We start from the raw sequence: 17,646 nt of genomic DNA on the forward strand, positions 1-17,646 counted from the left end.
ACAGCCAAACAAATGTAACTTCAGTGAAATTACTGGAACTTTTATTTCTTTTTCCAGCTATGAATTTGGCTTTGTGTTTGTTATTTGCAGGACATGCAGCGTAAACGAACCAGATGCTTATGATCAGCCTTACTCACTTCCATTTCACTTTCTTGAGGCTCTAAGTCTGAGCTTAAGATGCTTGAGTTGGTCCCTGAAACTGCTAGCCTTGTTAGGGCTGTCCAGCATAGGGCTAGAGAGATACAAAATGCCATGGGTGAACACTTGGCTGTTGGGTTGGGCTCAGACGGTTGTAGGAAATTGGGTTACATCAGGCTGCTGGCCAGACACTAGTGGGGTTCCACAGGGCTCCATTTTAGAGCCAGTTCTCTTTAATGTTTTCATGAATGACCTGAATACAGGACTCAAATGTATACCAGCTTTGTGGGTGACACTAAACTGGGAGAAGCTGTTGACTTCCTCAAGGGTGCAAAGGCCTTGCAGAGAGATCTTTACAAATTAGAGGGCTGGGCAACCGCCAGCTGCATGAAGTTTACCAAGAGCAAGTGCCAGATTTTGCACCTGGGACAGGATAACCCTGGCTGTACGTACAGATGGGGGGATGAGAGGCGGGAGAGCAGCCCCATGGAAAGGGATGTGGGGACTTGGTTGACAGCAAGTTGAATCTAAGTCAATAGTGTGTCCTGGCAGCCAAAAGGGACATGTCCTGGGGTGTATTGAGCACAGAACTACTAGCTGGTTGAGGGAAGGAATTGTCCCGCTCTGCTCTGTGCTGGTGCGGCCTCACCTCGAGCATTGTGTGCAGTTTTGGGTGCCACAATATAAGAAGGACATAAAGCTATTAGAGTGTATTAAGGCTATGAAGATGGTGAAGGGTCTAGAGGGCAAGAGGTATGAGGAGCGGCTGAGGTCCCTTGGTTTGCTCAGCCCAGAGCAGAGCAGGCTGAGGGGAGGCCTCATGGCGGCCTGCAGCTTCCTCATGAGGGGCAGGCGCTGAGCTCTGCTCTCTGGGGACAGCGACAGGACCTGAGGGAACAGCATGGAGCTGGGACAGGGGAGGGTCAGGCTTGGTGTCAGAAAAACGTATTGCACTGAAAGGGTGGTCGGGAACAGGCTTCCCAGGGAAGTGGTCAGGGCACCAAGCCTGCTGGAGTTCAAGAAGCCTTTGAACAACACTCTCAGACATAGGGTTTGATTTTTGGGTGGTCTTGTGTGGACCTAGGAGCTGGACTTGATGATCCTTGTGGGTCCCTTCTAACTCAGGATGTTCTGTGATTCTATGATTCTACCTCCGTGTTTCCTCCAGCAACTATTCAGAGCTCAGAGCTCATTTCCATGCCTGAAATTATGCATTTTGATAACTTCTATCACTGTGTCTGCAGGGTGCCTTCTGGGGCCTGATGTTTGGGCTGCTAGTTGGACTCAGCAGAATGATTGCAGAGTTTGCCTACGGAACTGGCAGCTGCGTGACACCTTCCAACTGCCCATTCATCATCTGTGGGATTCATTACCTCTACTTTGCAATCATTCTTTTTGGAGTTTCTGTCATCGTTATTCTGGCAGTCTCCTTCATGACTAAGCCCATTCCCGATGTACATGTGAGTATTATTGCACTTCTGCTCCTAGAGACATGGAACTCAGTGAAATCACTAGTTTTAAGCACTGTTACTTGGTATATTACTGCCTGGCATCTCAGCTATCCACATCATACAGTCCTTGTAAGAAAGCTTAGGAAATAGTCTTCATTTATCTGTCACAGACCTTCAGTGACTACTAATAATCCTAGATGTTGACTTCACAGACATCTGGGGTGCCGTGGTCCTATAGCTTGTTTGTATGCTGGCCAGACTGACTTGCCTCTATGTACAAAGGCTGTAGCTTTGTAAACTCTTTTTTTTTTTTTTTCTTTTTTTTTTTTTTTATGGCAGCTTTACCGCTTGTGCTGGTCTTTGCGGAACAGCAAAGAGGAACGTATTGATCTTGATGCAGATGATGAGGAGGACATACCTGATGAAAAAGATGAGGAGTCAGGTAATTGCTAAATAACTTATGTTGCAGTATCTGTAGATGCTATCAATATATTTGAGAATCCCTATTCTATTCCTGAAGGGACAATAACGTGCACGGTATTCAAAGAACAACATGCCCTAACCCCGGTAACAACCAAAACCACAACCCCACATATTTAAAGGGCTAGTAAGGTGCCTTCTACCAATCTATCAATCTCAGCGTAGATCAGAAGTAAAGGGAGAAATTCTTATTCTCCAGATAGTTGGTAGTCCTATGACTATAACAATGGAGATGCTTTAGGTTAGAAGTGGTATACCTTGGCAGAACTGCATACAACTTGTAGCAGCTGGAATGAAATAAAGAGAATTCATTTGGAAATAGTACATAGTAGCCAGGATCGAAGGTGTAAAAATGTGGTGGGGAGAAAAATGAAAGTGAATTGCCAGACATCCATCTGGGAAAAACCATCAGCTTTCTTTGCTAGGCTTTCAGATCCATGGTCAAGTTCTTTTTCATAAGTATCCTAAAATTAATTTAGTTGGCTTTAATTTGAAGTGTAGAAAGTACTGAAAAAATGGAGATAACAGGTTAAGCTTTGCAGCATGGTCTGCTCCTCAAATACCTGATCAAGTCTCCATGCTACAAAAGGCCCATTGTAGCTCTTGCACCATTTAGAAAATCACATTTTTATTTTTACGTTTTTCTGATTGAGCTGTAAAAAGACAATATTAACTTGATTCTTGCTGCCTTATATTAAAATGTTTCCATGCAACTAAGACCATAAACTAGAGCTGCTGTATTAAATATAGGAAGGTCCTTCTAGTGCATGCAGTAGTCTGTGCTTATGTTTCATGACCAGTGTGTTATTCCTTCCAGTTTCAGAGGCAGGTGAAGAACCAGGATGCTTAAAGAAAGCTTACAACTGGTTCTGTGGCTTAGACCAACAAAAAGGACCCAAACTCAGCAAGGAGGAAGAGGAAGCATTGAAGGAGAAACTGACTGACACAACAGAAGTGCCACTTTGGAGAAATGTTGTGAATATCAATGGCATCATCCTATTGACTGTGGCTGTATTTTGCCATGCCTTTTTTGCATAAACCTCTGATTACAGTTCTGAAATTGTACTGTATTGTCAAGCAAAAACAATGACTTGTAAATTTACAGTTAGACACATTTAGTATTTTCATGGTCTAAGTTTGTAAAAATCAGGGTGATTTACTCACTGATTTTGTGATCATAATTTCAACAATCTAAAGATCAAGACTACTGAGATTTCAAGAGAGAGAATTTCCACTTAGAAACTGAATCATTCCAAGTTCAGAATTCCATCCAATATTCAGAATTTCCATCCAATATTCTCTCTTCTCATGATACATTTCATATTTTAGGTGCAGAACAAGGTTGCTTGAACTGTATTTCATGAGCCATATATCAGGGTTTGTGAACTATCTGAACTATCTTTTATCTTTGATACTATAATTTTTAACCATTTCTCTTCTGATCATGCATTTTTTTTTCCTACAATAATTTGATTACTAAGACAAACAAACAACTGAGGGACTGTATGGGTTCAAGCTAAAAAATCACTTTTATTTGCTCCAAGTACAGAATATCTTAAGTAAAGGATTTATGTATATACTGATATATTTGACACTATATCTAACTTTCCATTATCGCTTTTTTCCACTTTCACGTTCTATAATATTTGTCATCATGTTGTGTTTCTCAGTAATGAGTGGAACACTAACTATCTGAACTGATTGCCTTTGGAAATTAGGCAAAACTTAATTCAATGATCCTAATAAGAATTCTACTTAAGATAGATTCTTTGTTTAAGGTTAACTTCAAAAGGTCCCCCTCTTGTATATTTTAATATGTAACTGTACTTGAATGTGAAGCTTTTTTTATACAAAATGCATATATTATATATACATACAGCACATTATATATATGCACATATATATTATATATTAAAATATATGTATGTGTGTATATATTTATTTATTTATTACTGATTGATTCCTGTCTTGGTATGTCAAAGTTGATCTCTCCCGACAGTTATTAGGACCTCTTGATCCTGGAGATGGTGTGAATGTATTGCCTCTCTATGAACTGTACTACAAAACAATCCAAAAACATTGTTAAAAGCTCAAAGCATCAGAATGCTGGTTTTGCATTTTGCTTTCCAGTGCATTTGAGAGCTTTGTACTATTTCTCTGAAAAACTGTGAATCTTTCTTCTGAAGACTTCAATGAGAAATTCATGCTGTATGAAACTTCAGTAGGACAATATGAGCTAACAGTTCATGAAGGAGAACAGTCATAGCTGTGGGACCACAGCCAAATCAGTCTGATTGTCTCCAATTGGTAAGTTTGAAACCAGCTGGAGAAACAGAAGACAGATGCAACTCTTCAAGGCAAAAAGCAATAGATCTTATCATCTAATTCAGCTTCTTGGGAAATCAAGTGCAAAAAGAAGACATCAGTTGCTGTAGTCAAGCTACAGCATAATTCCTTCTTGCTATTGCACATTGCTGCATTGTTGCAAAGCATCTCAGTGTGATGCGTCTTCCCACAGCATTCTATAGCAGATGCACCTATTGCAAGTCTGATGCATCCTAAATAGGAAGCCAAGATCATCTCTGTCCATGCTGCACCACATCGCTGCTAACTCCTGCAGCTTTAATCACTCTCACTTTGTAATCTTCTGACAGTGTCTTTTCTTCATTTGGGTCTAAAATCAAATGATCTGCTGCTCTTCAGTGTATAATGTCTGCAGTATATAGAAAGGGTTTGCATAGGCCAGATTAAATCATCGCTGTATAAATAGCACTGCAAACCTTTCATCTTACAGTTAATACAGTAATATTAGTATTTTAAAGACCATGGAATTAATTATATTTAATGGATTATGAAGACTTGTATGTATTAAAGTATTTGTATGTTTTGAAGCATTTGGTGTCCACAAAATGATGGGATTTTTATATAATGTAATGGAAGATAGAGAAACTTAATTTGGTGTCTAGGTTTTGGCTCTGGGTAATAGTAATGGACAGCAAAGAAAACTTCCAGAAGAGGATTGCCCAGATCCCTCTTTGTCATGCACTGTTACAAAAAGAAAACATGGTGAAATTACGTGGCCATTTGGATAAAGACAAACAGCACAAGTGATATCCTAGGAGGCTGAATAGTCTTTAGATGACCTTCTTGTTAATTGGTCACTATCACTTCATTTTCTTTCCAGGGTTGAAGTATTTTGAAAAATTAATTTTAATATGGACATTCATTGTACATCCTCAACAACCTGCTTGGTTCAGATCTGAAAACTGGATATTGTTAAAGGCCAGGGTTCAAAAAGTTATGTGGAGTTTGACTACTCTTTAGGGTAGTCCTCTAATTTTGTAGAATTGCACAATACAGGGCAGTTTTCCTGTGGACAGCTGATATAACCTTTTACCTTTATATTAACAGTTACATGCCACCTCAGGTTGGTGGGTATTGCATTCAAGAACAGCTTCGTGATTTTAAGGAAGAAAGTGACTTCAGTTCTCAGTGGAACTGTGTCTGTGTTGTAGCTGTTGCTGTGGGGTACTCTCAGACAAAACCCAAAAAGTAGCTTACACAGTCCTGGGCCTTCTCATGCTTTAGAAATGCAAATAGTAAGTGTATACTTGTTCCATGTTTGACTGTAAATTTTGAAGTACTTATAGTTAATGGAGAGACTCCAGATGTAGCCCTGGCTTATAGTAAAATGTAAATGAAAAAAAAAAAAATCAGCACAATACAACTCTGTTTTGGGTGACCCTGAGACATCTGGCTTACACTGTCAGCTAATTAGATATAGGGTTACAGCTTATTTTAATGGCTTTTCGTTAGATAATAAAGTATTGTTTTAAAGGAATGGTACAAAAGAAATTAAAATACAATTTAAAAAAATCACATAGTAGCACTGTAAGCCAATTGCAACACTGCTATGTAAAGAACACATTCCAAACAAATCAGATCTTTAATTTTAGAATGACTAGATCATTTATTTCCAAGCCAAATCCTGGAAAGGGTAACCACTCTTCAGTTATATTTTCATTTTCTGTACCACTCAACAAATGTATCCAAGTACCTTGCAAATGTTAATTACTTTGGTTACAAGAACACTCTGCTCTCAGAACTCAGAACTTGGTCTTATTCCTGTTTTGTTAAGGGAAAAGCTCATGCACCAACGTGCAAGTCACTGGGGGAGGGGAGGTCTGTAGCTTAATTTGGAACAGATGTGCAGTAATCACCGCCTGGTTTTGACCAAAATGCCCATGGTGAATTAAGGCCTAGCCCAAGGCTGAGTTCTTTAGGAGCAAGTGACTGTGGTGAGCTCAGTAACATCAGCAGCTGCGACTGTGAATTGGCTTGACTCCTGCTTGGGTCACTTTCTCCACTGGTAAAATTAGGAATGTTCATGTGAAGTAAAACTGACACAGAATGGGGAGCAAAGAGAAATGATAAACACGTGTTATCACTAGTGTTGGCTGACATTCAGAGAAATGCTATAGAGCCTTGGTTATTGTCTTTGAAGAACTTGAGTTCATTTGTTTGAAGGACTGGATTGGAGGAGCATTACAAACCGATATTCCTGGGGTCACGCTGCAGAGAGAAGGGTGACTGAAAGGTTGTGGGGTCACAGGTAAGTTCTTCTGAAGGAGGGTTGCTGTGGTTCTTTGTTTGTTTGTTTTTAATTTAACGCTCTTACTTCCTAGCTGCAGGTCTCTGCAGGTGCTCTGCATGTGCAGTTACTGTGAGGCAGCAAAAAAGCGAGGGAAGAGAGCAGCCGCTTCAGCTTCCCTTGTTTAACCTGAATTGCAGCATCACAGGTGTAACAACAGAGGGCGATACATCGCCAAGATGAGCAACTCCAGACCAACAAACAACTCTTGGTGATTCAAAGCATTTTTAATGGAGTGTGTAGTGTCTGTTCTAGAGAACTTAAAGGGTGGAGTAAAACTTGACTCACTCCGACATCTCATTGTTCCGATGAAAGACAGTATAATGAGCAGTAGTGCCCAGGTTATTACCCTTATTATTAATAAAGCAGGTTGGCTTATTTTTTCTGCTGAGGATCACTACGTTTTGTTGTCAGTTACCCTAGCCAGCTGCACAAGAGCAGTTTCCCTGAAGTTACTACACCTGCCCTCTCCTCACCTGGCAGTGCTTAGGGCTAGAGCAGCTGGAGCAGCTCCCCTGCTCTCCTTAGGGTACCTGGGAGAATTTCAAGCTCAGGTAAGTGAACTCATCCTTACTCCATGTAGCATTTTTACTTACAGTATTGGAGCTTATGACTAGGAATGTTTATTCAAGTTACATTTAAAACAAACTATTATAATCATTTTTCACTCACCTGAGTTTACAAATTTTGACAGAAATAGATCCTGGGCTTGAAATTTTCAGCATATGAGTTTTGCATGTAGTCACAGAAAACATATTCTGCCCTTCTGGTTTAATGTAATAAACAGCCAAATTTCACTTACCTGGACTCTTTAGACAAATCTCTCACTTCTATGCATTTTTAATTAGATTTTTTTTTTTTTTTTTTTTAATACAAAATATAGTTCTGGCAATCAAAAACACTCCCTGCTTTGGAACATGGAGAGATTAAAAGCTGCTATTTCCCAAAGCAGGATTTATATGAGAACAGAATGGTTTCTAGCTCCTGGACTTTTGAAAACAAATGGGGAGAGGGAAATGAGTCTGTAGTTGCAAGAAAGTATGATATTCTTAAGTTTCTGGAAATTTATAGGGAAAAAATGATGTTAAAGTTTGCATTCAAAATGAGCTGTACCTGTGAGGAATGTTGCATGCCAGGCTGGCATATACGAGGGTCTCACTTCCCATGAACTCCTGGGAACTCCCATGTTCTCCTCCTGGTATCACAGAATTGTTGGGCTGCTGACTTGAAAACTTGATCTGTGTAGGACGTAAGTGAATTAATTCCAGTATTGAGCCAGGACCACATTAATTTTATCGGGACCTTAATCGTTGTTGGCTTTGAGCCTAAAAGACTAATTGTTTTCCATTGATGTTAAAATCTGCTGAGGTGCTGATGTTGTCATAGTGTAGAGCGCTGTTAGTAGAGCATGTAGTGCTAAAGACAGAGTTGCTCTATACACAGCATTTCTTTTGAAACAATTTAATTAGAGTAGGTGATAGTGCCAGATCCTAGGCATATTAACTAATATGTTAATTTAAGCATGTATGAAGCAATACAAAAGGATATTTAGCATTTTTGTGATGAAGTCTATTGCAGAATTATTACTGAGTATAATTAACTGGAAGCTAAGTCAGTCCAAGGGGAAGCACTTGTCAGTCATTCTGCTGTCTTTCTTTGATCCACCTGATTGTTTTACTGACACCTAGAGTGCTAACTAATTGCCCAGCCTCAAACATTGAGGGCTCTGTCTCTCATTCCAAAGTGGGAAGATAGCCGTGGACAGCCCTGGCACTCCCTGTACGCACTGTATTTCAGAACTGGTGCTATTCCTCAGCTGTGTGTTGACATAAGCATGTGTCTAGGGCTAATTCTATGATGTAGAATCATGGAGTGCAGGATGGAAAGCATGTCCTCATTTGAGAAAGGAGAGAATGCTCATAGAACACTCTCAGTTCTCCAGGCTGTCCATTTAGAAACACGTAGTATCAACGTCATTGTCTTGTTGGCGAAGTTCCTAGGGCATATAACCCTACCTGTTCCGGCCCCTGGACGTGCTATTACAGGGGGTCTCTTCATTTTATTGGAATGTCAGCACTAGCATTCTAGGATGTGTTTTTCATTTTGTTCACTGTCTTAAGGGCAATGTGGTACTCAACAATTAAGTGATATCTGACAGAAATCAAAATATTGCTAGGGTCAGAGGATATCTTGGGTTAACCTATAAATCAGCATTAGTATAATTCATACATCTTGTTCTCCTTTGTTTCAAGACTTTGTGTATCTCAGAAGAGAAAGCAAATACTTCACCATAAGGACTTTATTTTCTTTTTAGGTATGAAAATTCATTAAGTGATTATATGCTAAATTAGAGAATCAAAGTTAGTTTAACAATGGAGGATAAAATACTGAGAATTCCAAACCTAAAAAATATGGGATTGTTCTGTGTATTTTCTACTTAATTCTTTTAGCCCTATAATTTCTGTTCATGCCGCTGAGTGTTTTTTTTTTCCTTTTCTCTTTCAAATATATTTTGGGTCAACTTGGCTCTTTCAGTTTTTCACCATTGTCTTCTCTATTTGTAAAAAAATTTTCAAGGACTTTTTCCTGATTGCTTTGATTTCCCCACTACTGTCTCAGGGCTCTGATCTTATCTTACATCTTACAGGTGCTGTTTTAACAGGGAGATTGAGAAATATGCTAGCGTCAGTACTTCAAAGCTCAGTTAAGGCTTTGCTCCATTTTTGTACGGTGCATGTGTGTAAGACAAGAACGCTGATACCATGCTAGGACCTGATTTGGAAACAGTTTATATTGTCTCTAAAGCAACGATCAGGCAGATGTTCAGAGTGCAGTGCTTAAGGTCCAAGTCGGCTAATTTTTTTCTTGTCAGAGCAGTTCAGTCTGGATGGTCTTATTGCTACATCTGAACAAGCTGATTATTTTGCTAACTCACTGAAATGCAATACCTGACTTATCAGGGCAAAGGCTGTGACAGATGTTTGAAACTGAGCCAAAATGATCATTACTGCGTTTTTCTACTGCAGTTCTGTAAGTGTAGGTGAGACTTCCATTCTTCTGTCTTGCACTTATCGAACTGGATGCACTCAGGCATTGATATGTGTTACACGTGAGTGCCTTATATCTGTTGTGCACATAAGTGTGCTGAAAAGGCAAGACCCTGCCCGGAGGGAACAAATCCAACTGACTCAATGCTTTTAAATCACATTTTATAGGACAGGGAAGTCTTCTGGTTAAGCTATGGAAGAGAAACCTTTTAACTTTAATCACGCCTGCAGTGGATAGAATAAGGTTACGCTTTGCAGTTTGCAGTGGAATACTGGGTTTCTGCAGTAAAAAAGCTGCCCTGACAGATAACACCTGTGTAACCAAGGTGCAGCTTCTGTTTAACTACAACTTGGTAACTTCTGTCTAGAAGAACACCAAGTGAGAGCAATACCTGAGTGAAAATAAATGGGATTTCCTGTGAAGCTGAGTCACCTGCACCATGACGGCTGTTGTGGGGGCTTCTAGTGGCCAGAAATTGTCCTGCAAACTTGCTTCACTTCTTCATGCAGGCCTTCTCTTGATGCCTCTTAAATTACACACTTGCAACTGCAGACAGAGGAATTTACAATATCAGTAGTGACCTGCCTTGACTACACAGTGAACAAAATATTGCTGAACTTCCCGTTTCATCTGCTCATCAGCTCTAAAATCAGAAACTACCTTATTTCCTTCAGGCAATTTATGTCTTCTTGGATACGCTTGTTTCAGACAGCTTGAACTTTTGATGTTATATTCAATTCTGTGAATAAAATTCATTAGAAAAAATGGAGAAAAAACATTTTTTGTCCAACTAGGGAAGTGAAATTTTCAGTTCTCTGTTTTGTTTATCTCATCTCTTTGTTTAAACAGCCATTCATCATAGAACATTGTGGGCTGGAAGGGACCTCTGGAAATTGTCTTGTCCAACTTCTTTTGGACCATATTAGCATTGGCTTTCCTCTCAAACTCTCCCTCTCACCCCAAAATGAGCCACAATAGCAAAATTCTTCCATTCTGGCAGAACACCTCCATTTATATTAGTTGATTTATTTTTTTTTTTTAGTCAAAGGGTAGACCACAGCTCTACACAAGTACAAAACACCAAGTAACAGCCAAATGCAGAGGCACGTTTGTTCCATAATCTAACCAACTTCAGACTGGGCTGATCCCTCTTCTGTTGGAGGCACTGGGTTCCCCAGCCGTGCTTTCCAAGGGCTACCTCAGTAAAGCCTTGCTGGCTTATTTTCTCATTACTGTAAGCGTGGATAGCTGCACGTGATGACCCTGAGCCTGGCACCAAGCACATGGAGGGGGAAAGGCTGCCTGCTGAGATGCCCAGCAGGTTAAGAACATGGGCCATGGCTGGAGCTCAGGCTGGGGGGGGGCTGCAGGCACTCAGCAAGAAGGGGCTCAGAAGGGTCCACTGAGGTACAGTGCTGGCTGCTATCAGCTGGGGGCATTGGAGCATCCCATGGATAAACCTCATCACAGGGAGGGATGGGTGGAGGCGTTCTTAGCATGGGACACTAGGGCCCTGCACCAGATTCATTGCTGGCAAGTCTTGTCAGTGACAGAATTTATTTGAATGGTGCTGAAAAGAATTTGGCTATACTTCAGGCTGGGAAAGCCTCAGACTTCCCTAGGGGAAGCTTTTCTATGACATTGCCATTGATTTTTTTTTTCAATGATGATGCTCTAAATGGTTCTAATCCTGTGTTCAACATATGTTTGCAACAAAACTCATGTAAATGCTTTTTGCTAGGTCAATTTCCCAGCACAGCCAAGACTGCTGAAGAGGTTAATTATGAACCTTTCTTTCTAACATAATTAGTTATTGATTGGTATACGACAGGCTGAGATTAAAAAAGAAACAGAAAAAAGAGAGAATACGAAGGCTACACGAAGGATCAGTTTCTTGTATGACAGAAAAAACTTGGTATCTCAGGAAATAACTCCTGGAGGAGAGTTCTAAACTTGCTACCTTTCCTTTTTCTCCATTGCTCTGCTTGTGACCTATAAGAGAGATGTGAAACAGTTGAGAAATGACTTTTCAGGAGGAACTGTTTCTGAGTAACTGAGAAAGAGTTTTGTTTTTGAAGGTCACATATAATCATGCAACTTTTACAGCAAGATAACAACAGAGGGCAATAGATCTCTATGAAACATCACATCTTCAGAAAGGTTTCCATTTGATGACACGGATGGCAATTTCGGCAGCTCTTTTCACTGCCTCACAGGGATCATTCAGACACTGCTGAAACGTGTCTGTATGATCTAGGAGTTTCCTGCGGCCCTCCGGTAGCTCAGCCAGCATGGTGAGGGTTTTGATTGCGCTCAGACGGGCTTTGCTGGTTTCCCCAGCAACCAACTTCAGTAAAGGTGGAATGGCTTCAGCACCTAGGGCTGAGAATCTCCCTGTGGAAAAATAAACTGGCTTTAAAATGTGTTATTGCATGTAATCAACAAGATTTTGAGTTTCTTCTTTTGACTCCCTGCCCAGTTACAGCTCTGAACACCCCAACTGTGCAGTGTGAAGAGGTAGGACATGCTTTTCTCTTGAAAACCAAAGCTAGCTTTTATTTTTAAGAAAAAAAGATCTTAGTTGACTTTATCTGCCTTGCACATTATTATTTCATTTGCCACAAATTATCTGAGAAGGTGTGAGACACCAAGTGATAGGATAAGCTATTTTTGGGGGGGATTAGATGCCCTTAAGAATATCCTCCATTCCTCTATTTTTAAAGACACTTTAAACACTGAGATCCATGCCTGTGTTGTCTTTGGAAGCCAGAGGGGACAGTTGCAGAGGAGGATTGGAATACAACTACTGTTATTAAGAGTCTTTTATATCTAATTATTCACTCATCACACTGAAAATTTAGCAGTTAGTATTTTCAGTGTCTTGTAACTTACTTGAGAGAACAACCAGCCTTATTAATATTCACTCCTTTTTTAGCTGTGAGAAACTGCCTATGAAATGTCCTGATCTAACAATTTCTGGCACAGCTTTTATGCTACTAGAAACAGAGGATATGGAGGGAAAGAGAACAGGTATTAAGTTGCCTTAAAATTGGATTTCTGGAAAGTAGCCAACAGAACTGCTTCTTTCTCTTACCCTGAGGTTTAACGGTGGCAAACATCAGTGCTCCTGTTGTGCTAGCTTGGACTTCAGGATCCGTGTCTTCTAACAGGCTCACCAGCACAGGAATAACTTCACCTACCACGATTTTTCCCTCTGGATGGGTACTGTGCAGAAAAGATGGTTAAGATGCTTTCTTGAACTGTGTCTGCTAACCATGCAACTACCCACAGCTTCTCCCCATGCCTGGCCCCCTGCAGCACTCAGTCGTTTCATGACGGTGGTGCTGACACGGTCCTCCTCTCTGTTCTCTTTGGAGTCGAAATGTGCTGACTGTTAGACAGATGGCAAGCACCACTACCCAGCCGCAAAGAAAAGAGAGGGGATGTCTGTTTATGCCTGGTGTCTATTAAGTCTACTTGCTGATAAAATACCGATTATTATCATACTAACCTATGCATGTGGGCTTAATATTTTTTTAGGCTATTTTTAGGTTGTGTTTGGATTTTTCTCTTTTTACTTTCTATGATACGCTGGAGATTGATTGACAGCAGCAAGGAACAGGATGTAGGAAGAAGTGTGCTGGTGTTCCTAATGGCAATTTAGTTAGAAACCAGTTTGTTGAACCTTGAAATGATTTAAAACAACTGCTGTATTAGGGGTCTGCAAGGAATCACTCTTTCAGGTCAATTCTGTCTCTTTCTTTCTAGCTTCTTAAATGTGGGGAATATTTAACATGGCCCAGAAGACAAATAATATAGAAGAAAAATAGGAGGAGAAGGAACGACTTCTCATCAGCCTATGCTTTCCTGAGTGATTTGTAGCAGTTAGGATTTTTAGAGGTCTTCAACCTGTGTGTGCATACAGGCTGATATTATTTTCCTTGAGAAATACAACAGCTTCAATGTATAGTGGAATACCCACTGTACGTTAACAGACTGGAGTTCATTAGCATTTTCTTGGGTTTAAGTGTTATAGATAGATTTCTTTTACCCAATTGCTAAAAGGACCCAAGCTGCTTTGCTTCTGATGGTCACCGATGAATGTGTGAGCTTTTCCTTCAGGATGGTAATGGCACCACATGATAGAGCTTCAGAAGCATCCACACGCAGACAGTTGGAGAGTGTGTCTAGGATTAGCTCCTGGATCTCATCCAACTCAGACTTCAGTTTGAACATAAGTAAGGGAATCAAACCAGCATGCAGTATGTCAGCAGCCCCTGCAGGAGGAGACAGAAGGGACACGGGTGAAGGTGTGAGTGCATTTTCTATTTCTGCCTGTACTTTGAATTTTTTAATAGGATCAAAATATAACCCATTTCCTTACACAGATGTGGGACTGGGACATGGAAACTATTACAACACCAGACTGTTCATGAATGCCATCTTACCATTGCTTCCCCAGTGAGCTTCCCCAACAGTTCTGTAAAGACATCAGCCCAAATAACACCCCAAATTGCTCTGTGTTTCCAGTTCTCCCCACTATAACATTTCTCCCAGAATTATTCCTGCTAAGAAGATAGATGTAAGGCACCTCACATAGAACTGTCCTTGCTCAACAACAACAGATGCTAAGACAAGCTGAGATGTGAGCCTTTAGAGCTAATACTTTTATACAATTCTCCGCTACGGCTTCTGCGGGGGAAGTCAAGGTTTTGGAAACCATCAGCTTCCTCACGTTTCTTTGTAGTAGTTCTCTTATGGGGGAAATTCACATTTTGAGCTTTCCATCAGTTAGTACACACGCACTATTTCATAAAGGGAGCAGCATCAAAGGTAAAATGATCATCATCTACCCTGCAAGTGATGTCTTTGCTATGAACCAGTGAGTGTCTCTTACACAATACTAAGTCAACAGTGAAGGAGCAGTGCCATGGGGAAGCAGAAAGCAGAACATACTGTCCACAAGCAACTCTCTGAAAACAAAATTCTCCAGCTGTCTTGTTGCTAAGGCTGCTTCTTTGGTTGCCAACAGAAATGTGTCTCCTTTTGAAGTGATTCACATGCAGTTAGATAAGGAAGTTTTGTGGGTAAGAGTCATCAAGGTGTTTTCAAATGAATCTCCCCAGTTAGAGATAAAAGGAGGAGTGGGAAAGAGATCTTAATAGCCTTTTGTAGTGCACTGGAGAAATCCCTCAACTTGACAACCGGGTGAAAAACATGATTCTTGACCTAATCTAGAGGTTATTCTGCTGTACATATTTCTGAGGTTTTGATGACATTGAATAATTTCTTGTGTTACTAACTTATTAGGATCCATTTTTCTAATGCCAATGCAAAGAAATGCCCAGGGCTGGTACTATTACAGCTTTTACTACCTGCAGTACCTTCGGAGGTCACTTCCTGTGAGAATTCAGATAAATAAGGAAAAATAGAATCAGACAATTCACTCTTGAAGCTATCAATGTTTTAAAAATAGTGGAAAAAAAAAACACCACTGTCTCTGAAGCTGTGGCTCTGTGTGTCACTAGAGGGGAGTCGCATTTTCATAGTAGAAAAACCCAACTGTATATTTATTTTCCATGGAGGTACAAGAAGTAGAACATTCTCAAGGGGCCGTTCACACTGTCCCCATACATGACGTGGTAAAGGAAACCTGCACTATTGCTCTGGCAAGAGACTCCAAGGGAGGTCCCTGAGAAGGAAGCAAAGCTTGCACAGCTGGCGGCATCACTTCTCATTAACTCCCCTGATAAGGATTATAGGTGTGCAGGTTATAGCCTATAGGTATAGAAGGGCTAGAGGTGGTTATAAGATGACATTTCCTCCTTTCAGTGACTGATTTTCTGTGTAGGTGCTTTCCAGATAATCTGTGATATTTTCAAATCCAAACTACATCTGGACAATTTGACATTAATGTAATTTAATTCTTTCCATATAAATTAACATGCTGAATGTAAATGTAAATAAGAGTGGCAAAGAATGGAAGTTTAAACTCCATGCTCCTCCAGAGCTTTGGGTAGCTGTAATTCACATGACACCAACCTGTCCTGGGACAGTGTCGCACAACAAGTTTCATCAGATCTTTTCATAAGCCAATGCTAGCTCTTGCACAGAGTAGTCAGCATTCCACCTTGAGTCAAAAGAAACCATTGCCTTTCTGTTTCTGCTATGGCTATAGCATTGTTGACTGTTCTCATACTGCCGACACACTTTTTTCTTTCCTAGAGAGGTTTCCATTACTATTTTTCCATTTGGTTTCAAATATTTAATAGGCTTTTTTTTAACCCATCATCTTTTTATTTCATTTTTTTATTTCCTGCACTTCCCTCTTTCACAGGCCTTCCTGGCTGACTTTTTCCAATTCCCTCGACTGCTATTTCAGCATGTTCCCTGTAAGTATTCAGTATTCTGGTTTCACATCTTTGTGTCTGCGTCTTTCACTTATCTTCTAATATGTTCAATTAATATATTCAACTAGACAGGCCTGCTTTCATTGGCCCTTGAGTTTATTCCTTCCATTTAATGTTTATTGACTTTCTTTGACTCAGCCATCTCTCATTCATTGCATTTGCACTTCATGGCTTCTTTTGGTGCTAGCTTTTGCTATTGCACTGCATTCTTGAGTGCCAAATATGTAACAAAGACAATTTATGTCTTTCTGTTCCCATAAGCTGGCAAAATAATGTACAGAGCATTGTCTAAGTTTTTATTCTGCAGAGCCATTAAGCAGTGTTTATTCTGTGGTCAGAAATCCCTGTGTACCTAGTGGATGCTTACTTTGTATAAATACTCGGGCTCTTTTCATTTTTTTTAATTGCTCTCTCTCTCTCTCTCTCTTTTTTTTTTTTTTCTTTTTTTAACGAGGCCGACTTTCCTGTCTACAGGAAAAACTGTAGTGCACTGGAGAACTGTCCTATCCAAAATGCTATTGTGCTACTGGAGGGAGCTTCCCAGATATAAATATAGAAACTAAGATGGATTGTTTGACCTTGTCAAAAGTCTCAATGTGTAAAGAGAAAGAGGGTGGAGAGGAAGGGCTATTAACAACAGAAAAATAATAATAATAATAAAAAAGAGACTACCTAACAGTGAGACTGAAATTTCCAGGTGGAAATTCGTCATGGTTTTCTCAAGGGAACCCAACGGTGAAAGGTCTAGGGAGGTGAAAAGGAAAAGGGAGGAGACAGAATCGGTGGAGAGTTGTTTGAGAGTTACTTGTAAATTAGAGCAGTCTCAGATCCTCGCTTCCTACAGAACAAGCAATGGGCAGGGAAGGTAAGCTGGTGTTTCCAGTAGTCATGTGCTAGTCTGGCATCCCAGGGTCTTGACTCTTCATTGAAATGCTGTCCTTTCAGAGGTGCTTTATCTATGCAGAGTGTTCCAGATACTCTGGACACAGTGAAGCAGGAGGCAAAAAAAGTTTTCAAAATGCAAATAGTTGTATTTGCGGCTCCATTGTTAACACCATTATTGATCTCTTTCTCTGAGACCTTGTAATCTTCCTTTGGGCTGCTTTTTATCTCAGCACTCATCTCTTCTTCCTCATAGCCTTCTGGCCACTCTCATTCTCCCTTTCCTGACTTTTTTCAAATAGACCCAAAGAGGTGTTGCCATTTATTCTGTTCTCTCAGTATGGCTGCAGGGCAAGTAAACAAATCAAATTTTGCTGAAAACAAAGGAGTCCTTTATAGCACATAACAGTGGTGTTTTGTTTTGTTTTTCAATTACATACAGCACTTAAATCACATTACAAATTCTTTTCAGTACAAATGTCAGTTTTCAAATCAAAGCCATTTAAATCTTTGTTTTAATAAGAAGCATGGCCAGAGAGAGATGTCCAGTGTAGCACCACATAGTGAAATTGTACGTAAACACAGA

General features: G+C 40.2%; 2 protein-coding genes across 3 annotated transcripts in view; one reads left to right on the plus strand and one right to left on the minus strand.

Annotated features, from left to right (window-relative positions):
• The window catches only part of SLC5A1 (solute carrier family 5 member 1), a 74,829-nt gene that overhangs the window by 24,707 nt on the left and 32,476 nt on the right, over positions 1 to 17,646 (plus strand). For both annotated transcript variants that reach the window (XM_035340432.1, XM_035340433.1), the window contains exons 13-15: positions 1,383 to 1,598; positions 1,929 to 2,031; positions 2,887 to 7,274. In XM_035340432.1, the coding sequence (XP_035196323.1) occupies positions 1,383 to 1,598; positions 1,929 to 2,031; positions 2,887 to 3,107 (540 nt within the window). In that variant the 3' untranslated portion in view covers positions 3,108 to 7,274. The remainder of the gene's footprint in view (positions 1 to 1,382; positions 1,599 to 1,928; positions 2,032 to 2,886; positions 7,275 to 17,646) is intronic.
• The window catches only part of RSPH14 (radial spoke head 14 homolog), an 89,370-nt gene continuing 82,523 nt past the window's right edge, over positions 10,800 to 17,646 (minus strand). Inside the window, exons 4-6 of the mRNA XM_035340435.1 lie at positions 13,820 to 14,045; positions 12,863 to 12,993; positions 10,800 to 12,162 (exon numbers count right to left, since the gene is read on the minus strand). Of these exons, the coding sequence (XP_035196326.1) occupies positions 11,921 to 12,162; positions 12,863 to 12,993; positions 13,820 to 14,045 (599 nt within the window). The 3' untranslated portion in view covers positions 10,800 to 11,920. The remainder of the gene's footprint in view (positions 12,163 to 12,862; positions 12,994 to 13,819; positions 14,046 to 17,646) is intronic.

The sequence above is a fragment of the Oxyura jamaicensis genome, chromosome 15 (assembly GCF_011077185.1).
Source record: "Oxyura jamaicensis isolate SHBP4307 breed ruddy duck chromosome 15, BPBGC_Ojam_1.0, whole genome shotgun sequence".
Classification (NCBI taxonomy): Eukaryota; Metazoa; Chordata; class Aves; order Anseriformes; family Anatidae; genus Oxyura; species Oxyura jamaicensis.